This window comes from Cervus canadensis, chromosome 10 (genome assembly GCF_019320065.1).
Source record: "Cervus canadensis isolate Bull #8, Minnesota chromosome 10, ASM1932006v1, whole genome shotgun sequence".
Lineage (NCBI taxonomy): Eukaryota > Metazoa > Chordata > Mammalia > Artiodactyla > Cervidae > Cervus > Cervus canadensis.
Genome location: NC_057395.1, coordinates 8,399,558 through 8,424,479, shown reverse-complemented (window position 1 = coordinate 8,424,479; position 24,922 = coordinate 8,399,558). Strand labels below are relative to the sequence as shown.

The 24,922-nt window shown below is 56.2% G+C and overlaps 1 protein-coding gene across 5 annotated transcripts in view; it reads left to right on the top strand.

The window, feature by feature from the left end:
• The window catches only part of PFKFB3 (6-phosphofructo-2-kinase/fructose-2,6-biphosphatase 3), an 80,358-nt gene extending 56,709 nt beyond the window's left edge, over positions 1-23,649 (top strand). For 2 of the 5 annotated variants that reach the window (XM_043478721.1, XM_043478718.1), the window contains exons 2-16: positions 4,929-5,054; positions 6,056-6,152; positions 6,762-6,828; positions 7,263-7,337; positions 7,706-7,762; positions 10,323-10,447; positions 10,901-11,108; positions 11,622-11,768; positions 11,886-11,990; positions 13,213-13,342; positions 13,896-13,958; positions 14,068-14,132; positions 15,765-15,938; positions 17,434-17,456; positions 19,655-21,056. In XM_043478721.1, coding sequence (XP_043334656.1) covers positions 4,929-5,054; positions 6,056-6,152; positions 6,762-6,828; positions 7,263-7,337; positions 7,706-7,762; positions 10,323-10,447; positions 10,901-11,108; positions 11,622-11,768; positions 11,886-11,990; positions 13,213-13,342; positions 13,896-13,958; positions 14,068-14,132; positions 15,765-15,938; positions 17,434-17,456; positions 19,655-19,697 — 1,505 coding nt within the window. In that variant the 3' untranslated portion in view covers positions 19,698-21,056. The other 3 variants (XM_043478720.1, XM_043478719.1, XM_043478722.1) reach the window with 3 other exon arrangements.
• The last annotated feature ends 1,273 nt before the right edge of the window (positions 23,650-24,922 follow it).

Genomic DNA, 24,922 nt, shown 5'->3' with positions numbered 1-24,922 from the left:
CTATCAGCCTGCACGTCTCGCACGCAGATGAGAGATTTGCCTGAAAATCCCTGTCGGAACAGTTTGCAGCTTGATGGGTGAGGGGCTGGGGGGGTGTTGCTAAAGCTGATGGATTAAGTCCCTTGTCCCCGCCCACCCCTGCAATGCCCGTGTGTGGCTGTGGGGTTACATTTTTTTCTTAAAAGATTATCTGCACCCTGGTATTTATTACTTGCATGCCATTATTTTAAGTAGCTGTGTCTTTCTGGGTTTATATGGTCACATTTGTCTCCTCCCATAGTGGAGAGAGGGTATCTCTTCCTGGCATCTTTCCCATTCCCTGCCCCTCCCCCCTTCTTTAATGGCATTGGGAACTGGGTGGATTTTTCTCCCTCCTGAACCTGTTCCCATCTTTCTAAGTGCTGTCCTAGTTGGGGGTCACAGCAGACCTGTCTGAGATGTGTTAACTAACAGAGGACACAGAAAACATGACCGTGGATGTATAAAGAACGGTAAAACAGCCACAGGAAGCCCCAGATTGATTCATTTGGTGGCACTTCCACCTCTGAAGCCCATCATTTCAGGGCCCGGTTGCTATACCTTCTTGATGGTAAATGCTTCTTACAAATCCTGCAGCTTCCTTCAAGTGCAGACTGTAAATCAGGGAGACTTACTGACTTGGTGAATCAGCTGAATGGACAAGGAAGTAGACTCTCGACTGGCAAGAACTAGCGATCCTTTGTTTCTCATCACGAAAAGAGTTATGTGTGCAGGTCCCAACTCATGTATCACTTCTCTGCTCAGAACCCGGTTTCCTTATCTGTAAAGCAGGCTATGTACTGTCTGCTGAGAGAAGGTTTCATCTCACAGGGGCTTTAGCCCCACTGATGGTTTTCCGGCTCAAAGAGGGAAGATCGGGGAAACCTTACAGACCTTATCACGTGGGCAGCCACTATAAACTGCAGTTGTGATTCTCAGCCCTGGCTTCACATTTAAATCATGTGGGGGAGACTTTGGAAAAAATGTGTGCTGGTTCCCCCTTTCCGAGTTAGAATTGCTACAGGTGCAGCCTGTGCATCCTGGTTTTAAAAGCTTCTTAGGTTCAGCCGCTGGTTGAGAACCACTTTTTGAGGAAGGAGCACTTGAGGGGTTTCAGGTGAGAAGGACCAAGGTGAATCCCAGGTCTGTCCCTTACCGCTTATGCAGGGGACCTCCTTCACTTGTGGGTCCAGGTTCCCTCGCGTCTGGCTTTAATGGAAGAAAGCCCTAATGGCTGATGGAGGCCACCGTAGCAAGTATCCTACACATTACCTTCTGCTTCACCCTCCGGGAACCTTTGTGAAAATTCCGTGCATTTCACAGACAGGGAAAACCGAGACGCCGAGAAGTCGAGTGACTTGTCTGGGACCTGAGGCAGTGCTGGCTTTGAACTCTCCTGTCTCCGGGCCCTCTCAGTCACCGTGTTCCTATGTTGTCCACTGATTGCCTGAAACGCCCCTCCCTCCCTTGCTGGCAGAGAGCCTGTCAGGTTGGGAGGGCCATTCTCTGGACGAGAATCGGGCATTGAGTTAAAATGTGCATGCAAAGCAGTAAATGAGTGCAACATCCACTGCACAGTCCAGAAAAGTTTAGGAAAGAGGTTTTGCTGATCTGGGGTCTCCCGCCCTGCAGAGCCTCAGCCCATCTCACCACCACCCCTACCCCCCTGGGGCAAGCTCACTTCCATGTGGATTCCTAACACTGGACCAGGTAGACTCTCTGGACTGAAATGATCCCAGGAGGTTTGTGTCCAGTGGACCACAGTCAGGTGTCTGCTGTGGCTTTCCGGCCCTGCCTTCCATTCTCCCAGGGCCGAGTGTGTGGACCTGTTCCGAGAGAGCCCTTTTCAGGTGGTGACGTCACAGCATGGCTTACTGTGCAGCTCCTTTGCCCTAGCCTGGCAGCGATGGGGGAGCAGGTTGCCATGGTTACCGTAGACACTGCCATGGAACTTGCATGAGGCCCACTGGGCACTGGCCCGGTCTACGTCTGCAGCTCGGCTGTCTGTCTTCCATGAGTTCCCCTGAAACTTGGTATTGAAGCCTGACTACCTACTTAGAGGAGAAGAGCATAAGTGACGTGGCATCTTTTGAGGTTAACATTTTGGAGTGCCTCTGGGTGGCAGGAAGTTTACAGGAGGTGCAGTACGTGTGTGCTGAGTCGCTTGTCGTGTCCGACTCTTTGCGACCCCAGGGACTGTAGCCCACCAAGCTCCTCTGTCCATGGGATTCTCCAGGCAAGAATACTAGAGTGGGTTGCCATGCCCTCTTCCAGGGGATCTTCCTGACCCAGGGATCGAACCTGTGTCTCCTGTTGCTCCCGCATTGCGGGCAGATTCTTTACCGCTGAGCCACCAGGGAAGCCTTCAGGAACAATGGCAAAGTGTCTTCCATCGGTTTTTTAATTTTCTGAGCCTGCAGTACAGCATCAGTATGGTAAGCTAGGACAGCGGTCCTGCCTGCTTGAGGCAGTGGGGAATGTGGATCAGAGAGGTTAGCCGCTCAGTCAGGGTGTAGGGACTGGAATTGGAATCTGCCAGTGCGGCCTCTGTCCGGGGACTTTAGACTGTTGCTTCTTTACCTCTAACCTCAGTGTATCCCCTTACATGCAAGTACTTTGGGGAAAACCTAGTGTTAAGCTATACACTTATCTTCCGTATTCCTGAGCTGTTGGAGAGGAAGATGAAAAGGCCGGGCTCCAGGGAGGAGGGTATGAAAGGTGGGAGGGTTTAAAAGGTCAGCAGAGAAGAAGAGGGTCAGAGTGGAATTGAGACAGAGGCAGGAGATGATGGGACCAGGAAAGCACTTGGGATGTGCTGTGAGTTTGACAAAGAGGAGGGAGGGTAAAGTTTGGTCATTTCGGGGACCCCTGAGCATCTGGGTGGATGGGCAGCAGCAGACACCTTTGGCAGCTCTTTGAATCTCATGCAAGAAGTCGAAGGACTCAAGGAATGACTTCTGCTTCCCCAGACGAGCAAGGGATGGTTTATTTGGTTTCGAGATTCAGCTTGAATTTTGGGCTTGAGGTATTTATGCTGCCGTGTCTTTATGGGTTTTGTTTTTTCCTCCCAAAGTGTCTAGTGCCTGAGGAGATTTGCACATACGATTAGTGGATATAGAAGTAATCCCCTATTTGATAAATCAGTCAGCGTCTGCCTCTGCTTCCTTGGCCTGAGTCCAACAAAAGTATTGCATGCATGTGCACAGCCAAGAGTGTGTGTGTGTGTGTGAGCGTGTGTGTGTCTTGAGGCTCCTGGGAGCAGTGACATGGTGGGGATATCAGATAAGACCAGGGGAAAACCAGGGGCTTGGGGGAAGGATCAGCAGAGTGGGTGTTTCCGGGCACGAGCGAGGACACTTTCACTTTCTCGTGTGTCACCTGCAGCTGTCACATGCTGACAGGAGGTGTGTCTTCTGTACCCACTGGTCTCTGAGGAGGCCATCAGCTTTCTCCGCGTGCCCCTCAGGGACTCCAGAAAGCCCCCTGGTGCATCTTTGCCTCGGTCCCGTGCTCACGCGGGACGAGAGGCCTCTGTTTTCTAGGAGCCTGTTTGTTCCCAGCCCCTGGCCGCTGGGGAATCCCAGCCAAGGGTGCCTGTGGCTCCTGAGTGTCCCTTGGCCTCCTGACGGCTTTTCCTCCTCTTCCTCGCTCTCACGGAGATTGTCCCTGACAGTCTAGAAACATGAGAGGAGAAACTGTCCATGTGAGGCGCTTGCTGCCTCGTGTCCCCTGGCTGCTGGTCCCAGAGGCAGACCCTGGGCATCGCAGCCGGTGCTTGGACACGTGACCTAAGTCTGGCCACCAGGCCCAGCATCATGGGGCTGTGTTGGGGCGTCCAGCTTAAGAGGAGGGGTCTCCTCAAGCTTGTGCCGTCAGCGGCCTGGTGGCTCCCTCCCTCCCATCTGACACTCGCCTGTTTAGAAGGAAAGAACCTAGATTCCGTGGTGCAGCCTGAGTCGCTTGGTCTGCACTGTGGCCGGAGCCCGGGGAGCGGGGCTGTGTGGTGGTCAGTGAGCGCCTCGCACGCTGCTGGGTGGGGGGCGGGCAGGCGGCCCGTCTCTGGCCCACATGGGCAGACCCGGGCTCATGAACACTTGTCTCACCTGATGCGAGTCGCCGGAGAATCTCAGGAAACACTGCACCCGAAATGTCCAGAGCAGGGTTCTTTGGGCTGCTTTCTGCAAACCCAGTGAAAACCTCTCTCCCTGGAGTTTTGTTGAGATTCCAAGGAACATGGGTGAGAAGCCAGGAGAGGCTGCACAGGCAAGACCCTCTGGGTTTCCGGGGGGTCCTGCTTGGGGCCCTTGTGACTTGGCGGCAGCCGGAACTTGGACGAGGCAGAGCAGCCAGGGGCGGTGGAATTTGTGGGGTCAGCTTCTTGGTCCCTGACCGACTTTCATTTCATAAACTCTTACTGTGAAAATTGCCTTTTAAAAATAACCTTTTTTAGGAAGGCCATGCAGACCTCCTGCGTGGAGGTGTGGAAATTTATCTGTAATTTAGCTGCTGGAGCCCCACCCCCCAGGGCTGTTACCTGCCACCTCTGTTTACCTGTTACATTGCATCTGAGACAGCCTCTCCTACTGATGACCTCACCCTTATTGGTGCAGAGGACTCCCTTCCTTACACCCCAGGGCTACTTTCCCCTCTGGGGTGAGTCATCATTTTCTGGCTGGGTTTGGGGCCCTCAGGCGTCAGGCTGGGAATTCGGGGTCCCTGCCATGAGGATGTCAGAGCAAGAGGGAGCCGTGTGACCATGGGCTCTGGCCGCCGGGGGCCCACTCCTGCTGGATTGTAAAGAGCAGGGGCTTCGAGGTGGGAATGAAAGCTGCGTTTCCGTGGGATTCTTTAAAACCGTTGTGGGCAGCACTGGCTGCTTTATTCATGGCCCTTCTGTTGTTTCTCCCCAGCCTGTGGGCCGAAGCTCACCAACTCCCCGACAGTGATTGTCATGGTGGGGCTCCCCGCCCGGGGGAAGACGTACATCTCCAAGAAGCTAACCCGCTACCTCAACTGGATTGGTGTCCCCACAAAAGGTGAGGCTGCATCCTAGGCCGGAGCTGTCACACTGGGGGTACACTCTACTCACCATGACCCCATTCCCCCCGAAAAAGAACAGTCTTTCCCTCTCTAGCTGCTGAAACTCTCTTTGCAGGACCACTCTAGGGGGCTTTCCCGGTAGTGGGGGGGGTCACACCTTCCTTTCCAGTATGTCACCCACCACCCTGTATGTACACCCTGCTTTGTGTATGGGAGTCTCTGCTCACTGGCTGCTCTCTGGTCACCCTGCCCTGCATCCTCCCCAGCTCAGCCCTCATCTCCTTCAGGAAGCCCTCTCTGACCACCCCAGTCTGTGCAGATCTTTTCCTTCAAACTCCCCCAGCCCTTGTTTGTGACATTCCTCCACTGGCTGTCTTAAAGTATTCTTTCTGTGCTATTGATTATATTTTTGCAACTGGTCTTCCCATTGACATGGGGAATGTCTTTAGCACGAGGACTAATTTTTCACATTTGCTGCCCCAACCCTCACCCCCACTCCAAGCCTGTTCCCAGCACAGTGCTTCATACACAAACTGCTCAGTCAGCACCCAGTGCCCATCCTGGGTGTGGGCTGCTGGTATGCAAAGTGGCTGCTGTGGATCCGGCCATGTATGTGAGTCCGCACTCCCTCTCAACCGTGTTGGCGGGAATCATGGCCCCAGTTTTCACTGGACACGTGGCCACCACCTGCTTTCAGGCTCAGCCTCCAGCCCCGGCCCCGAAAGGCTGGCTTCCAGGCTGGACTGTGGGAGGCGACCCCAGAGAAGCAGGGGCACTGTGAGCCGTGCTGGGTCTTGGGGAACCCCAGCTGCCTTCCAGGTCAAGCGATGCCGGCGGGGCAGGATGTACCGCCCACTGCCTGGTTTCTGGTTTTCTTGGGATGTTATTCAAGTCATGCACTGGCTTGGTTTCCTTCTTTGGAAAGAGGGATCGGGCCCTGGGAGATCCTTTCTGACGGTCAGCATGGTCAGTGAAGGGGCTGTTCTTTTCCACGCAGTGTTCAACGTGGGCGAGTACCGCCGGGAGGCCGTGAAGCAGTACAGCTCCTACAACTTCTTCCGCCCTGACAACGAGGAGGCCATGAAAGTCCGCAAGTGAGGCCCCGGCTGTGGGAGCGGGGTGCTCTGTTCGCTGTGTGACCTCAGACTGGGCGGGAGGGGGGCAGCCAGTCTCGTTTGTGCAGCACGCGAGTCTCTTGGCCTCTGAGCTTTGCCTCTGTCCTCTGCTTCCAGGCGGTCTGTGCCCGCTGGTGCAATGCAGACCAGTGACAGCATCTCACTCGGCACGAGCTAAATCGTTCCCTGGAAAATCGTCTGTTTACGCTAGAAAAGGATTTCCTTTTCAGCCCAAAGTGACCAGGGGTCCCAAGTGTGACCTGAGAGTCACTTGGGAGCGGGACACGGCGGTAGTGCCAGCCCCGCCTGGATGGGTACAGTGGGCATCCGTGGGCAGGACTTGGCAGCTGTCTTTTGGAAGCTCCCAGGGGCAGTTTTCGGCATGCTAGCAGCATTAGATCACTCCCCAAGGGCCGCAGCCATATGTGCAGGGCTCTGACTGGGAGCCTCCAGCCTGGCAGTCTCAGCCACCTCGTACACTTTAGCAGCAGAGTCGCAGATCACCCTGCTCATTGTGGGGGGCGGGGGTGCCTGGCTGTCCCCTCAGATGGACCCACTCTGATGCACCTGTCTCCTTCCGTGTTGCAGGCAGTGTGCCCTGGCTGCCTTGAGAGATGTCAAAAGTTACCTGACGAAGGAGGGGGGCCAGATTGCAGTAAGTCTGGGGAATAAGTCTCATCTCCCCCCTGCCGCGGGACGGTGCCCTGGAGGGCGGAGCGTGTGGACAGAGCCGTGGGGGGATGCTGCCAGCGGGGACAGGCGTCTGGCCTGAGCTGTGAGGGAAGCAGGGGGTGAAGGTAGCCCTAGGACCCAAGAGGAAGCTGGTGGGTGGGACAGACTGAGGGGCACAGCCCGCCGGACCTGGGGGCCGCGGCCCCGGAGCCAGTGTCCCAGCGTGGCCCTCCCCTGCGCATTGCTTTAAGGACTGTTCCCACCCTGCCCTCCCCTTTGGTCCCTGAGCTCAGGAGGGAGGCTGTGTGGGGCCTGGGAGGATGCAGTTTCTCCTGGGGCCCCAGAAAGTGACAGACCCGACCTCTGCTGATGCAGTAAACACTTGTCAACACCAACCGGGTTCTCTTCTCTGGCCAGGTTTTCGATGCCACCAATACTACTAGAGAGCGGAGACATATGATCCTCCATTTTGCCAAAGAAAACGATTTCAAGGTGAGCCTGATTTCTCGTCTTGGCCCAGCGCACTCAGGAGCAAGGGGGTCCCGCAGGGATTGACTGGTTCCTTGTCTGGAGCACCTCAGCTCCACACTTGGGCTTCCCCTGCTACTGTGTGGGTGTTGTTGCCTACAGATTGGGCTTTCCTGGTGGGGGCTCTCAGGGGTTCCTGAGACTGAGGAGGGGAGGGTCCTCTATGGTGGGAGGGCACACACTGATGGCTGGTTCTGTTTTGTGTATCTGGGGGTTTATGTGTGGGGGCCTTCCTGCTCCAGTGTGGCAGTGATGTCACAGTGATCCCAAAGTTGGCCCTTTGTGTTGCCACATTTGTTGTTTCCTAACGTTTCTGTCTCGTTTCCTTCCAGGTGTTTTTCATTGAGTCTGTGTGTGATGACCCTACAGTTGTTGCCTCCAACATCATGGTAAGACCCCCGAGGGTGGCAGTCTGAGAACAGGGCTGACCGGGTCAGCCAGGAGAAGCCATAGCATCTTGAGGATGAGCTGGCTCTGCCAGCTGGTGGTTTGCTTTTGTCTTGGGGGGGAATGGGAGGGTGGGTCAGCAGTGCAGAGCAGTAGTTAACTTAGAAACATATTCTGCGACCCGGACTGATCTTATCAAGGCCCCTTCAGGTGGTTGGCAGAAAGCTTTCTTTATTGGACATAAGAGAGAAGTCATGGACCTCAGTTTTGGTGGGAAAACTGTTTTGGTGGCAGTAGCCTTGGCCGCTGGGGGGTGAGGGGCCACTTAGGGCGGAGGATGGAAATGGAGACAGGAGGCTGGTCTCTTGCTGGTAAGTTTTCCCAGTAGGTAAGCATGGTCATGTGTTGACAACAACCTATAGGACCCTGCAGACGGAGGGCAGAATTCCCAAATTTGGGAAAAATGGGAGTGGTAAAACTGTCTTCCTGCTCCTCTTGCTGTGTCAAGGGGAGGGTTACCTGGGTAAATTGAGGGTACTTGGCAGCTTAATTTGATGCGTTGAAATAAATTGTACTTGATAGCAATAAACTGTAAGCAGAACAGGTTATCGTGAAGACTTCACCAGAAGTTCCCTCCTCGTTGTAGGTCACTTTCTCTCCAGCTTAAATACATCCGAGTAAGATGTTACCTGTAACAAAAAGCTGGTCGGACCCTTCTATAGGGAGTGCCAGACTTTGGCCATATAGTGTGTGTCCTTCACAGGATGGCTGAGAGTTCGTTAGTTTTTGGTGGTGGGCCTTTGCTCCAAGGCAATGGGAATATTTACATGCATTTCTCAGAAATGAGTTCATATTTTAGGAAGGGCTATTGAAATGGTAGAAAATCGGTCCAGATTGGTTTCAGTGGCCCCAAAGGAGGAGGCTCAAAGTATGAGGAAATACAAGTTGCCTTGGGCTAAACAAAGGCTTCTGCTGTATTTCTTTGGTTTGGTTCTACATTTCCACCGGCTAGGGAAGCAGAGCCCAGCTGCAGGATTGTCTGTTTCCCTGGTGAGCAGTTGACACTCACTTGGCCAGAAGCTCATGCACCATCTCGTCCTCTGTGAATCCTTGGATCCCTGTTCACCAACCCTCCGTGTTCAGAAATCTCTTTTCTCTGATGAAGCCTCAGAGCTGCTTAGCAGTTTTTAGACTTTTCTCTCGTGCTTTTTATGCAAGAGGCTGTGTTGGCGGAAGAGATCTGTGAACTGAGTTTTTTTTTTTTTTTAATTACACTAAAACATACATAACTTTGGTGGTGGTGGTTTAGTCTCTTAAGTCGCCTGTCGAACTCTTGTGACCCCATAGACTGTAGCCCACCAATCTCCTCTGTTCACGGGATTCTCCAGGCAAGAATACTGGAGTGCATTGCCATTTCCTTCTTCATACATAACTTTGGGTTGGCCAAAAAGGTTTTTCAGATTTTCCTGTAACATTGTATGGAAACACCCGAGTGAATTTTTTGGCCAACTTAATAAAAAAGGTTACCACTTTGACTGTTTTTAAGTGTTCAGTTCCGAGTCACTTGGCACATTCACCCTGCTGGGAAACCATCACCACTGTCCACTTCCAGAACTTTTTCCTCTTCCTGGACTAAAACCCTGCCCCCGTGAAACACGAACTCCCCACTGAAGTTGGGTTTTTGCAGCGTGCCCGCCTCTCTTTCATGGCTGTGGTCATTGTTGAGGAAGAAAAGAGCACGTGTGAACAGATTCTGAGTTTCCCCGAAATCTGCCAGCTTTCTCAGGCTTGTTCAGTTTTAGAGGATGGCAGGCCCGAGGGGAATTTCTCCTCTGTCTCTGCCCCATGAAAGCAAGCCTTGGTCGGGACCTGGTAGAGAAGCATCCACTGGGGACCAGTGACAACGGGGTACCACCCTGCCTGTGGGCAGTGGAGGAACCCGATGATTCCACCGGGAAGGTACTCACAGTGACAGGGCATTGCCAGCACGCCCTGGGGCCCCTTTGCTGACAGGCAGCCTCCTCTGGGTAGGGGCTTATGAGGGACTCAGTGAGACTGAAGACCAGGTTGTCTAGTAGTGACCTGGCTACTGGATTAATCCTGAATCGGGACCCATTCAGAGGGATTTATTAGAACCCACCTGGGATAGGACTTCCCTGGCAGTCCAGTGGGTAAGACTTCGCCTTCCAATGCAGGGAATGTGGGTTCGTTCCCTGGTTGGGGACCTAAGATCCCACGTGCCTCGTGGACAAAAAACCAAAACATAAAACAGAAGCAATGTGGTCACAAATTCAGTCAAGACTTTAAAAATGGTCTACCTTAAAAAAAAAAAAGTCTTGAATCCTCTTGGGTTTCCTGTCCTTGCCTTACCGTGGGTGCCCTCCCTGTGACTCAGAGCTCAGCCATATCTCTTTTTTGTTTTTCCTCTTAGAACGCTGGGTCGGGTCATCATCATTCTGAGCCCGTCCATGCCTTTCCCAGTTTGCAAGCCCCAAATCCTGCTCATTCTAAACAGAAAGCCCTCCAGCGTGATTCATCAGCTGCCTCTTTGTGGTGTTACAGGAAGTGAAAATCTCCAGCCCGGATTACAAAGATTGCAACTCCGCAGAAGCTATGGACGACTTCATGAAGAGAATTAACTGCTATGAGGCCAGTTACCAGCCCCTCGACCCTGATAAATGTGACAGGTAATTCCTAAGCAGTGACTGTCTGAACCACCTGCTTCAGGGCTGTGACTGTTATTCCCGATGAATAATATTCCCATGAAGCGTTTGCTCCTAGATACTTTTATAAACACTCGTTTTAAATATCTCAAAAAAAAATCCTTGGTGATATATTCGGTGTAACTATCGTAGACACCGTGTGTGAGTGTGCAGAGTGAGTATCTGGGCCCGTCTCTCTCTGTCCTCTGCTCTTGTCCCTTATTTTCCTTTCAGTTATCTTGCTTTTCTCTCTCCTATCCTCTGGGAGGCCCTCTAGCCCCACTCTGCTGTGGGAATTGCAGGCTCAGACCCCCCCGACTCTCAGAGCAGAAAGGTCTGTGCCCCCATGGAGCTGACGCTGTGGTGCGGTGGAGGCCGAGTCTGCGTGGTGGGCTCTGGCCGCACCAGCCATGTCTGACGGGCTGGCGCCCCCTGCAGGGACCTGTCGCTGATTAAGGTGATCGATGTGGGCCGGCGCTTCCTGGTGAACCGGGTGCAGGATCACATCCAGAGCCGCATCGTGTACTACCTGATGAACATCCACGTGCAGCCCCGCACCATCTACCTGTGCCGTCATGGCGAGAGCGAGCACAACCTGCAGGGCAAGATTGGGGGCGACTCGGGCTTGTCCAGCCGGGGCAGGAAGGTAGGGGGCGCCGGGGCTGGGCGGGGAGCGGCCCTGTGCGTGTGTGTCCATGTGTACGTATCTGTGCTCTTGTGTGCGTGTGTGTGTTCCTCTGTGTGTGTGTCTATGTGTCCTTGTGTGTATGTGTGACCTTGTGTCTGTGTGTGTGTCTGTTTGTGACCCTGTGTATCTCTGTGTCCTTGTGTATACAGGTGCATGTTCCTGTGTCTATGTGTTCCTCTGTGTGTCTGTGTTCCCGTGTATGTGTGTGTCCTCATGTATGTATTGGTGCCCTTATGTGTACGTGTGCGAGTCCCTGTGTGTGTGTGTCGTATGCCGATCGGACACCGACTCACACGTGTGCGCATGTGCGCGCCTGAGGGGAGGGTGTGTGTGCAGGGCTGCTCCCAGAGCCCCCTTCCCCCAGCAGTGAGGGCAGCCTCGCCCTCCCCGGGGGCTCGGTCCTGCACCGCCTCCTCTCCCAGGTGGGTGGAGCCTGTGACCCAGCGTGCGCCCCTCACCCCATGCCCCCAGTTCGCCAACGCCCTGAGCAAGTTCGTGGAGGAGCAGAACCTGAAGGACCTCAAGGTGTGGACCAGCCAGTTGAAGAGCACCATCCAGACGGCCGAGGCCCTGCAGCTGCCCTACGAGCAGTGGAAGGCCCTCAACGAGATCGACGCGGTGAGTGCGGGCCGGGGCCTCTGCCCGAGGGGCTGCGGGGGATCCCCGAGCCTCCCACGCTGGCCAGCCCGGCGGCTGCGGGCTGCGCCCTCGAGCGATCTCCGCCTGTGCCCGCAGGGCGTGTGTGAGGAGATGACGTACGAGGAGATCAAGGACACCTACCCCGAGGAGTACGCGCTGCGTGAGCAGGACAAGTACTACTACCGCTACCCCACCGGGGAGGTGCGTGCGCGCTGGGCGGGCGGCGGGCGGCGGGGCTGCGGTGAGGAGCTCGCGCTGGGCCTGCAGAGGCCGCGGCGTCCGGGAGGCCAGGGATGCAGGGGCGCTGAGCGGCTCTGCGGAGGGAGGGCCAGTGCGTCCGCCCTGCTGCGCTGCCCCGTGCTCCTCCTCGCCCGTCCGCCTGTGAACAGAGTCCTCCCCGCTCACACAGCTCCAAGGGAAGCACCGCTGTGTTTCCCGGCAGCTGGGACAGAGGTGTTTCTCCACTGACGGAAATGACAGTTCAGGAAAGGGAAACAGCCCTGGCTGCTGACGTGCTGGATGCGGGACCCCGCTGACTGTGGGCCACAGGGCAGGCGCGTCAGCAAGTCCCTTGTGCCGGCTCCACGGATGCTGGCGGAGGGACCCCTGGGCCCTGCAGGCCCTCGGGCTGAGCCAGCAGCTGCCTGGAGCTCTGCTTGGAGGGTCCCGTGCAGGCGGAGCTCTGGGGCCTGCGGAGGCCTTGGCCTGGTGACACCCCGCAGGGGTCCTTCCTGTCTGTGGCCCCTCCACTCAGCGTCTGTCACACGTCTGTTCCCGGGAGCCCAAGGCACTGTCCCTGGTCTCATTCCCTGGGACCTCCTTAGTGAGAGAGGGACCAGGGGTCGTGGTCTTGAAAGTCACAGGCCCTCCCTTTCTTTTTCAATTTTCTCCTACTGAGATAAAGTTCCTATCATATAAAAGTCACTGTTTTAGCCAAAGTACACGTCAGTGGTTTTTTTTTATACATTCACAATATTGTGCACCCATCATCACTAATTCTAGAACATTTCCCCATTGCCCCAAAAGAGACCTCCCAGCCTGTTAGCAGTCAGTCCCAGTTCCCCGTCCCCCGGCTTGTGGCTTCTTTGAGTCCGTGTTCTGTCTCTGGAGTTGTCTGTTCTGGACGTTTCCTGTCGGTGGAATAATCACACGCTCAGACATCACTCTGTGTAGCATGCTCAGGCTCCTTTGTGCTGTGCTGTCGGGGCTCTGTTTCCTGGGTGCAGGGTGGGGGTCAGGAAGGAGCAGGGAGAGGCAGTGGCGTGGGTCCCCGGGGGCCGGGATGGATGCAGGACCAGCACGCGGGTGGTGGGCTGATGCAGGATGGACGGTGTGGTCTCTGGTTTATAACAGCGGGAGGGCGTGGCCCGGGGTGCCTGGCTTCTGCTCCAGCTCAGCGCCCCCTTCTCCCTCCACCCTGCAGTCCTACCAGGACCTGGTGCAGCGCTTGGAGCCTGTCATCATGGAACTGGAGCGGCAGGAGAACGTGCTGGTCATCTGCCACCAGGCCGTCCTGCGCTGCCTCCTGGCCTACTTCCTGGACAAGAGCGCAGGTGCCTGGTCCCCAGCATGCTCTCTCCCGGGGGAGGGCGGGGTTGGGAGCTGGTCCCACCCCCCGAAGAGGAGGCAGGGCCCCTGAAGTAGCCCCATCTGGGTGGTTTCTTGCAGCCCCCAGAGGGTATCAGAGCAGTTTGAAGCTAAGTGGGCTTAACGGCCTCAAAAAGCCCACCCTCCCTGTCTCCCCACATCTCAGGGGCTGTGGGTCTGTGGGGAGGGGGCAACCTACCTCTAAAGAGCTCCCAGCCCAGCTAAACACTAGTGTGTCTGCCTGCGGGCCAGTGGGATGCCGACTCCTAAGGTGTTTGGGAAATGACGCTCTTACTCCAGCTCATTGCGTGGGGTTTTGGGTTCTCTTTGATCGTGTTCTTTCGGGTGTCTTAGCAGGGCCGCCTGCCGCCCGCAGCAGGGCCTGTGCTGGGTCGGGGTGGTGGTGTGCTCCACCCTGCCCAGATAGGTGTCTGCGGTCCCCAGGCAGCACGGGCTCTCATGAGGGCATGGCCACCCTCCAGTCTCCCATCTCACCATGGGCCCTTCTGTCATTTCCAGAGGAGATGCCCTACCTGAAGTGCCCGCTTCACGCTGTCTTGAAGCTGACACCCATCGCTTATGGTGAGCGTGAGGACCCAGCCACCGAGACTGGTCCCCCAGGTGGGCCGGGCGGGGCTGTGAGCTCGGGTCCCGCTTTAACCGAAGCTGACCTGTCCCCGCCCTCACCCAGGTTGCCGAGTAGAATCCATCTACCTGAACGTGGAGTCTGTGAGCACACACCGGGAGAGGTCGGAGGTGAGTGTGAGCGCGAGGCCCCCTCCTCCCCCCGCTGTGCCGTCTGTCTGGGAGGGACCCGGCGGCGGGGCTGGCAAAGGCTGTGTCGGTCGGTGGCGTCTGCCTGCCTCCGTTTGGATCTGTGGTCCTCGGGACTGCCCTCCCTGTTCTCTCAGCCTCCGTGTGCTCCTGCCTGCCTGTCTGGTGGCTTCTTGGCTTCGTCCTCCGTTTTGTTTCTTTCTGTGCTTCTTCCCCCATTTCCTCTTGACCCAAGAAGTGAGTGTGGAGGAGGAAGCCTCTTTTAAACATAACCACGGTCTGGTTACCGTCGCTTTTTCCTCTGGGGAAAGCCAAATGATCGCAGGTTCCAGAGTCCCGGGTGGCAGTGGGACCCACAAATTTTGGTGTCATCTACATGCACTTACGTCTCTAAGTCTCACAAAAATGATAAAGAGTGAAGAAGAGGGTGGGACTAGGGAAGCACAGATGTAACTGGGAGTTAGCGCTGTGGCGGATGGAATGAATGATTCTCTGGACAAGCCCAGTGCCTGACCGCATGCGACACCACCTGGGGGCAGTCTGGAATTTGGTGGTCAGCCTGGCTGGGATCCCCCAGAAACAGCCCAAAGTTCTGCCCAGGCGTAGGAACCTTGTGAAAGAAAGTTCGAATTTACTTTATCCCAATGGTGAGACTCCAGTGCTCTGCCAACATCCACCCAACCCTTTCTTTGACACCGAGCATGACATTCCCATGTTCCCGTCCCTGCTCTCATGGAGCGTGGCCAGAAGATCTTGGCATTCAAATCCCGGCCTCCAGTCGCCCGGCTGGTTGACTGAGATGAAGGTGAACCTCATGCCTTGGCTCTGACGGCGCCCCCCGAGTGGGGGTGGCAAGATGGACGTTGGCTTTCCCTCCAGGGGCAGCAGCCTCCCCACTGGACCCTCCTGCAGCGGGATGATGGGGATGGGCTGGAACTGGGCTCCGATGGCCCCTGAGAGCTTTGCCAGGCAGAACAGGGCAGGGGCTTGATGGGGACCTTGGAGGTCCCCACTCCAATCGAATTGTCCTGTGGTCGGAAGAAGGCTAGGGCTTCCTGTGTCTGTGGTCCCCTGGCTGCGGTGGAGGCTGTGTTTCCTGTCCGAGGCTGGGTGTGCTCCCCGGGAGCAGGAACTGGGAAGATGCCGGCTTGAGGTCAGCAGGAGGGGGGACGGGCACCGACACCTCCCACCGCCCACGCCTCAAGCCCAGGACCCCGCCCTCTGCGTCCCTGGAGGCTGGCAGCCAGGTCTTCCCCACCCCCCCACCCCCCCTGCTTTCACGTGCTATCACTGCATCACTGTCCTGCTCTCTCTTCCTCCCTCGCCTGCTTTGCAAACGTGGTGTCTGTCGAGCGGTTGTCTGGAAGTGACCGGGGCGGGGGCTTGGGATGAGAGGTCATCCCTTGGTCTTGCTGAGTGGGAGACGCGGGACGAGCCGGCGGCCCCGCGGTCCAGGGCCGTTCTCCGTGGTCAGTCTCGTGGTCTCAGTGAAATCCAGAAGCAGGGAAACGTGTTTGGTTTGGTTTCAGATTTTTGGGGTGTTTTTTTTTTGGCTTATTTGCCTCCCCCTCCTCGTAACTGTCGCCTTCTCTCTTTTGTCTTTGTCTCGCTTAGGATGCAAAGAAGGGACCTAACCCGCTCATGAGACGCAATAGTGTCACCCCACTAGCCAGCCCCGAGCCCACCAAAAAGCCTCGCATCAACAGCTTTGAGGAGCATGTGGCCTCTACCTCCGCTGCCCTGCCCACCTGCCTGCCCCCGGAGGTACCCACGCAGCTGCCTGGACAAGTGCGTTGACCCCCTTCTCCTTCCTGAGTCGAGTCGCGTGCAGGGTGGGGAGAGCGTGCCCGGCAGGGCGGCAGGGACCACAGACTCAGGCCTGCGTGGGGGGGGTGGGGACTTGGAGGAGAGGACCCCGGCCGTCCCTTTGAGTGTGGGACCCCCGGATCCATTCCCGAGACCTTGGCTTTGCACGGACACGCCCTTTCCGGGGAGGTGGCCTTCCCTGGGCAGAACCAGGCCAAGCAAAGAGATGGCCGAGTGTCTGTGACCCATTCACATGTGTGGACAGTTTCTTCTAAAAGTTGAAGGCAACCCCCCAGTTCAGGACCAGCTCGGCCCCCATCTGGCTGAGGGCTGTTGGCTTCCGTGTGGCCTGGGGACATCTCTTCTGTCCCCACTGCTTCCTCTTAGAGAAAAGCTTTGTCAGATGGGGCCCTGGGAATGTGTCTGGAGCCGGCGTGGACAGATTGGGACCCGGGCCAAAGGACCTGGAATAGACACTTTTTCCTAAAGCATAGTAAAAAAAAAACAAACCCCAAAGCAGAAAACCAACCGGATTAATTCTTAGATTATTTCATCCGTTGTGATGCTAGGCTGAAAGACGCTGACTGTTGGGCCATAAAATTTGTTTCCAGCACACCACTATCTTCCTCAACAATACTTGGGAATCCTGGCCAGGGTGTGAAATGTAGAAATCCCCAGGCACAGATTTGGGTCCCATCTAGGGGTCTCCCCTAACTGCCGCCCACCATGCCTGGCCTCTGACAGAAATCACGGGTTCAAGTTCAAGTTGAACTTGAAGGTCCACAGGCTCTTCCTGAGTTTCCTCGAAACTCCTTTAAACCTTGTGCTGTCTGGAAACTTGGCTGTGTGTGTGCCCGGGGTGGGGGGCAGGGGTGACGGTGCTGTGCTGCCCCGGGCAGGCCATTGGCCTGCTCCAGGCCTCAGTTTTCTCATCTGTGGGATGGGGGAGCAGCAGCTTCTGCCACGGGCTGATGGGGAGACTTGTGCTGAGTGTGTCTGTGGTCGTGTCCCGCCCTGGTGCCAGCTCTGGGGTTTTATGTCACGTTCTGTCACCTCCCTGGCCTTCAGTCTCCCTGTTTTTTTTTTTAAATGAAGGAGACAGACTGGCTGGAAGACATCTAATTAGTGGTCCTTTCGGGCTCAACATCAGCGGTGATTTTGTGAAAACTTAAAGCTAAAGTGGCATGTCAGTGACATAATGTGTTGGTGTAAATGGTGGGGTCACAGATGGAAGATGAGAGGCCACAGTCACAGGCGCAGGGACCTGTCAGGCGGGGTTTGGTGACGGTCAAGGCCGTGCTGCCCCGGGTGATGGTGGGCGGGGCGGGAGGGCGCGTCCTGCGGGGTTGCAGACCTGGAAGCCGCTGGCCATGCTGGGGGTGCCCAGGGCTCCGTCCCACAGAGAATGCCTGGTCCCCAGTGATCCAGGCCCTCTCCCTTCCCCCCACTGACTCTCTCCCACCTTTTCTCTCTGCAGCCTTTGCTAGGGAAAGCCTGTTTGTAAGTATTTTTCTCTGAATTCTTTTGCTCTTTGCGTCTCTTTCTCCTTGCTTGCCAGCTTGGCCCCCCTGCCTGTTGTGGTGAGGGTAACGGCAGTTTTTGTAAAATCTGAAGGAGAAAGGAGAACGGGTCCGTGAATTTTCAGGGCAGGACGCAGGGCGTGGGTGTTCCCGTGCGTCCTCCTGCCATCCTGGCCGCCGCCGCCTTCTCCTCGCTCCCTCTCGGGGCGGGGGTGACTGTCAGTGTTTGTGGTTCTCCGTGGCTGGACATCGGCCTGCTCTTTCCCTCTTAGCGTCAGACGTTGGTGGGAAGCTGGGTCTTTGCCTATTGATGTTGTCTTTTATGTTCTGGGCGTCCCCCAAGAGCCCTACCATTTTGAGAGGGAAGTTTGTGCAGAGCCTAACCTGCACAGTGAACTGTGGAGGACCCGAGCGCCCCCTCCTGTTCTGCAGGGATCCCCCACCTTCAGGGGCTCCGGGACCCCCGCTCCGGAGTGGTCTGCTTGGACACCACTGCTCCGCATCGTGTTGTCCTGGATCAGAACACTCCCGGCCTTTACGGTCATGTCCAGGATGGGGTGCGGCTGTCTCTCTGCAGTTTCTGGTTAATTCAGCGCTGCTTAATTCCACTGGAGAAACTCCGTGCTTCCTCTGCTCTGGTGGTCCCCAGCCACAGGAACAAACTGAGGCCATTATATCACAAATTTTAACAAGAGACACCCTGAAATATCACCCTAACTCCTTGAGTCACACCTGCCCCATCCTCCCCTTCGCTGGCTAGGCTCATCCACACAGAAACGTGGCTTATTCTTGGAAAATAGGAGCCGCTGGGCATTGTGTTTGGACTGAGTGATACCACCTGCCCAGAAATACACATTGTCACTTTTCAGCTTGTACACATCCTGAGTCTTTAGTCCTTGAAATAACCCCAGGAGGTCGCAGGGCAGTTCTTGGCCCCGCTTCCCAGATGAGGGTGAGGCCTCTCCCACAATCACCCCACCAGCCCTCAGCAGAACCAGTGGTTGAGTGGCTGTCCAGTCCCAAAGGCTGGCTGCTTTCTCTCTGCTGGCTTCCAGAGCTGCCCGGGTCCCATTCACCTGCCCATCCCAGGCACCCGGCGTTTGCAGCCTGTGGGGCGAGGCCCAGAGCAGTTTGGGTTCCTTTCTGGCTCTCGCAGCCTCTGCTTTGCAGCCGCTTCCTGTGGCTGCGACGTGTTTATTTAACAGTGGGCTTGCCCATCAGAGTCAGTCTGTAAGGGTAACAGTCCTGTGTCGGTGACCCCTTTGACACATAGAATGCCCCGAGGGCGAATGTTCTTGTGTGAAAAGCAGCCTTAGGGGTTTGGAACCTTACAGTTTTGCATCTGTGCGTGTCCTCTTCCTTTTGATCCACAGCCTGGTGTTGCCAGGAAGGACATCTTCCTGCTTAGAGAGGGCCATTCAGCCACCCTTTGAGGTTGAACTTGTCTCTTTCTAAGGCTGGTGCTGCCTTTGGTCAGAACCCCTCCAGTTCAGTGAAAATGTGTTCTCTGCGTCCATGCAGATGTGCCAGCGCTCAGGTGTCGTGATGATGAGAACATGGGTGTAGTGCTTAGCAAAATACCTGGCTCGGGGCCGGTGCCTGGTGGACAAGAGCTGCTCCTGAGGGAGGCTCAGTGCCCTGTGCTTTGGCGGCCTGCCCAGGCTGGGGGTTCTTTCTCGTGGGCCGCAGGAGTCCTTAGGGACTGGGGGCAGGGTGCCCTGGGGGTCTTAGGGTGGTGGCCCCAGGATGCTGGTGTCCTGGTAAGGCAGGCACGTGGCAGACAGGTGGGACACAGCACCTACCCTGCAGCCCGTTCCCCGGGGGCCGGAGACCGCCTGGCCCTCACGGTGCACCCTTGGCTTTTTTATTTTTATTTTTTTAGTCATATATAATGTGTTTAATTATTTAGCTTCTTATAGTACTCACATAACAGAAATTGACAAAGCCACGCTGTAGTTTAGTCACCCAGTCGTGTCCGACTCTCCTGTAACCCCATGGACTGTAGCCCGCCAGGCTCCTCTGTCCATGGGGTTTCCCAGGCGAGAACAGCGGAGTGGGTTGCCATGCCTCCTCGGCTTTGAAATGTCAAATGCGCACTCAGAAGACAATCCTACTAAAGATGTTGTTTTGTTTTTCTTTCCCGACATGTTTCTTCCTTCCCCCTTCTATGCTTGAAAGACGAACTGTCTGTCATATTTTCTCAAAGTTCTCTCCTTACTAACCTTGGCAAGGTAAAAAACGCTCCCTGCATGCCGGTCTCCGTTCCTTCCACGTCTCTCTAAGTCATGGCATCTCAGCCCTCGGGGCATCATGGTCTGCGTGGAGACTGGCCATTGTGAAGTCTGTGACTCATTCACCCAGGCCCCGGAGCATGTGTGTTCTTTCAAGGGCGGCCCCCATGTCTCCGTGTGTCCAGAGCCCCGGGCACCCCGTGGCCGGTGGTTTCCAGTGTCCTCATCGCATCACCATCATTTGTGGGTGCCACAGCCTCGGGCATGTGATGTCCCAGGGCGGGTGGGAGCCGGACCTCCGTCTCTGACCTCACAGGTTGACCGAGTCCTCCCTGGTTCTGAGCCTCGGGAGCCTTGCTGGAGATGCCTGGCTCACAGGGGCCGGTCTGATGCCCTCATGGTTGGAAGGTCGGTGGCCAGGGCCCTGAGTCCGGCTGAAAGCAGGCTCAGGTGGGGCCCTGGCTTCCGTGCCGCCAGCCCTGCGATGGGCCTGTCTTACAGAGATTCTTAGTTCCGTTGGGAGGGGAGTGGGCTGTGGTGATGCTTGTGTTTCTGTCCTCCTGGGTTCCACTTGCCCTGCCGCCTCTCTAAGACAGTCTGGGAGGAGAACACTTTTAGAAATTGTGTTTCCTTTTTCTCCAGGGCAGGTTAAGGAGGGTGGGTTAGGGAGCCCACAGCTGTGCGGGGTGGGCTTCAGCTCCCCCAGACGATGGAAAACGATTTTTTAAGGGGCTTTGGTACTGGCCCAGCTCCTTCGGGGCGGGGCTTATGGGCAGGATTGCTTTTATTAGAACGGGATGAGAGCTTCACCCACATGCATCTTCTCTGCCCAGCTCCTTGCCTGAGTTCCGGCGTCCCAGCTGTGCCCCGGGTCCCCAGGGCTGTGGTACAGCTCCGCTTAGGCCGGGCTGGGAGAAGGGCCCTAGTGCTTCTCCAGATTTAACCACCCCCCCACCGCCCCTGCCTGGTAGCGAGGCCAGCAAGAGTGCCCCGGGTGGGGACAAGCACAGCCTTGGGCTCTCAAGGGGCAGCAGCTGGAGGAGCCGCCGGCGCTGGTGCCCAGTGCCCCTCGGAGCAGCTCGGACCCCAGGAGCTGCCCGCCCTCCCCACCCGCCCCCTGCCCGCCTCCTCCGGGCGTGGATCAGGGCCCTTCCCGGCCCCTCTCCCCTTGGGAGCCCAGGCTTAGCCACCACCACGTTCCTGGCCCACACTGTATTTGGTGATGCTGCTCCTCCGGGCTGTGTTCTCTGTTGGGGAGAGGGGGCCCGCGTCTCAGTTGCAAACTTCATCTTTGCTTGCGAAGCCTAGTCAGCAGGAATGGTAACAGGCTTCCCCCTCTTCTCTCCCGAGAGCAGAACATGAAAGGCTCCCCGGGCAGCGTGGACGCCTCCAGGATGCACTGACCGGCCCCCCCCTACACCCGGCTCCCCACCTTCCGTCTGCCTGCGGCCAGCGATCCAAGGACGTCTCACAGAGGGGAGCGGGGCGGAGGGCAGTGTGGAGGAGGGTCTGCTGCTCCAGGGGGACCAGGCCCTGCCTGCCCCTGCTCCCCCAGCCCTCGGGCCGCTCACCCCGTGGATCCCAAGTGGCTCGGGAAGGACCATGCGCAGAGGAGGCAGGACGTGGTCCCTCCCTGCGGACTTGTTCATCTCGTTCTGTACCTGCCCCGCTGGGGGTGATGCTGGCCCCCGAGTCCTAACCTTAAGGGGGGCCAGGCTCTCAGCCGCTGAGGGTCAAGGGAATGAAAGCTTCCAAGAGGCTCTTTGTGCATCTGGCCTGGACGTTGCCTCCTGAAGGGAAGCTCATGGCTTGAGCTGGGTGGGGCCTACCCAGGAGAGCCGGTCCTGCAGCTGAAGAGAGGAGTCCCGTGCTGGACCCGCTGGTCAGCCAGGCAGCAGCCCTCTGCGTGTTGCCCACCGTCCCCGGTCTGTCCTGCCTCTGAGGAGGGCATGGCACAGTCTGGCAGGAGGAAACACATTGCTGAAACAGCCCTGGGGGCCTCGCCTTCCAGCGCAAGCTCCCCGCTCAGCTCCCGGGCCTGCTGGCCTGTGCACTTTCTTAACGGCAGAGAATGGGACCTGAAACATCTCACCTTCGGCAACTGAAGATGCTTGGGGTTTGTGCCCTTGGGGCTGGAGCTCTGGAAGGTTGTGGGAACCGGATGTGCCTCTGAGGAGGTGAGGGGACCCCCCCCCCCGCCCCCGTAAATGGCCAGGCAGCGAGCACTGGCATTGTTGCAAGACTGACCCCAGACGACAGCATGCGGAACAACGACCTGGCCCCCTCCTCCGGGACATTCGTCTCCTCCTGTGCTTCCTGGGTGGGGACAGTGACCCGAGCCAGGCCGCGCTCGTGGCCTTGTCCTCCGGGAGGCTGGCTGGAGGGTGCAGAGCGGCACCCTGTGTGCGTGCGGAGACCTGCTGTGTCCTCAGCGCGGAGCCCGCTGTCCTGGGCAGGTCCGGAGGAGAGGATGTCCTTGCTTGCCTTCGAGGCACCGGTGGCATTTCTAGTGGGGGGCGCTCAGAGCAGGCTGTGGACACGTGGTTCTGAACACCTGTAGTTTCTGCCTGCTGGTCTTCCCCTGGGGCCTCCTCCACTTGAGGAGGTCAAGGCCCAGGAGAAGCGGTGTGAACGGGGAGGTAGATCTTGTCCAGTGACCCTTTTCAGAATCTCTAGAAGCCAGTGCCAAAGGTCACCTTCTCTTCCTGCCCTCCCCGCTCCTTCCCCCTCTTAGCTTGTGAAGTAGTCGTGGGGGTGGGGGGCCGTTTAGACAGCTGGAGCCTGGAGTGGGGAGAGGAGCTGTTTTTGTTTGTATTTTTTGTTTGAGAGGAGCTTTTAGAAGAAAAATACACATTTCTCTGATTGGGACTCAGTGGGGAGCAGGAGCGCAATTCAGAGGCCCTACAATCAGGCGTGTGGGTTTCACATCAAACTGTTCAAACCCTCCCTTCCCATCACTGGCCATCTTCCCAAGACGATGTCTGTCTGTCTGTGTTCCTGTGCAGGGCCTGTGATACTCTCCCTCTCTCCTGCTGCCTTGTCGTGTGTGTCCGTGTGTGTGTGTCTGTGTGCATGTGTCCGTGTGCGTGTGTCTGTGTGCATGTGTCCGTGTGCGTGTATCTGTGTTTAGATGGAGGGGCCCGCTGCCCTCCTCCTGAGGACGGCTCTTACGTCCACCTTCTGGCTCCTCCTCTGGTGGTTGGAGCTGACCCTGACTTTTGACTCGTGATGGCTGATCTGAGTGCTTATCCTGGTCTCTGACTGCCCGAAATCGGTGCATTTACAAAGGAGGCCTGGCCCGATCAGGACCTTGGTTTGCAGGGGCCTTGATGTGGAGAGAGAACCCCAGTGTGGGGGAAGGGATGGGGGACAGGCAGGGAGCAGAGGCGGGGGGGTCCAGGGGCCACAGACTGGACTTCCAGGGAGGGAGGGGCGGGCGGAGGCTGTGTCTGAGCCGCGGTCACGGGGCTTCTGCCTCGCTGACCACTGGCTCTCACTCCCCTCCCCCAGAAGCTTCTGGGACCAATATTTTTAACTTTACTTATTCATTTTGGGGTGGGCTTGCCCCTCCCCTTCTTCTGTCTTGAGACTGTGGGCAGAGCTCTTCATTTGGGGGTGGGGAAGAAAGACTGAACCACGCCAATGACGTTTTCGTTTCTAATACTTGAAATTTATTTTTTTATTATTTTGATAGCAGATGTGCTATTTATTTATTTAATATGTATAAGGGATCCTGAAGATGGAAAGCTGTATAGATTGGGTTTTGTTGGTTGGTGGGCTTGGGGGCCTTCTACGTGTGACTTCTGACTTTTCTGTGTTCTCTATAAATTTGTCCAAATTAATTACCTGGGATGAAGCTGTGCCAGCTTTCAAACGGAAAGCCTGTCGGAAATTTGTATATTTTGCAGTTGCCAGAACAATAAAATACCTGGTTGAAATACACAGGTGAAGCACCCCTTGGTCGTTTTTGGGGGGAGGGACAGGAAGACTCTTTAACTACACTAGGGGTCACTCCACCAAGTTTCCGCCACTCAGCCCCATCACCTTCCTTTAACCAGGATGTGTAGGGACTTCTCTGGTGGTCCAGTGGTGGGTAGGATTCCACGCTGCCACTGCTGGGGGCACTGGTTGAAGCCCTGATCCAGGGAACTAAGGTCCCACATGCCTTTCAGCCGAAAAAACCCCTAGGACTTGAAATTCACCTGCAGCAGATAAAGTCATTCCATCAAACAGCTGCAGTGCGGATGGCTTAATGATCTGTGATCCTTATCCTGCGTGTCCTGGGTAGGGGAGGCTGTTTCTGTCCTCCTGCTTTGCAGATGAAAAGTTTGAGGCTCAGCAAAGGTCAGTCATGTCCCCCAAGGCTGCTTAATGGGCTAATTTCAAGGATTCAAGTCCAAGTGCCTGGGACTCTGAGGTTTGTGTCTTTTAACCATCATAAAATTTCCCCTCTGCATGTTCTTGGTCTCGCCAGGGTAATGGAGTTAGCAGTGGAGCCTGTGAAAGGTCAGGTCAAGCTGCTCACCTGCAGGGCTGGGAGTCAGGGGCTGTCCTCCAGCCTGCTCCCTTTGGGGCCTGGCTGGTGGCCAACATGGTCAGGGTCTTCATGGGGGAGAACATGGGAGCCCTGGTCTGGATTCCGGAACTCCCTACATAAAATCAGACTCCAGCTTTCTTAGGTCCTTCCGAGAAACTGACTAGTGCTTTTAAGAGGCAGCCGATTGCACCGTGTCATAGAGAGGGGGTGTGGAGTCAGGGTGGGGGTGGGCCTGGGTGTCTAGGAAGGATTGCCTCAGCAAAGTGACCTCTGAGCAAACAGCCGGTGGCGTGCATCTCGAGGGCAGGGCTGCGCCTGCGTTCACACCAGGTGTTCCCACCTGCAGACCTGGGCAGGGGAGGGGCCTCCAGGCAGACTGATACTCATCTCACTTCGCCCTTGGCTAACTTTCCACTTTTCCCACAAGCTCAGTGGAGACGCTCATAACTTGGAATCACTTAAATAAGCTGTAGCAGGAGAATTGGCCAACTATTTCGGATGAAAAAGCTAATCAAATCATAGAATTGCACCATCTAAGTATTTACAAAACATCAAATTTATTAACAAAGGAGAAGAAAATGTTGGTGAATAACTTTGGTTGGACAGAGACAAGGCTTAAAAGCAATAACAGAAACTACAAAGGAAATCCTGAGATTCCATCTTATGAATGTTTTAAGT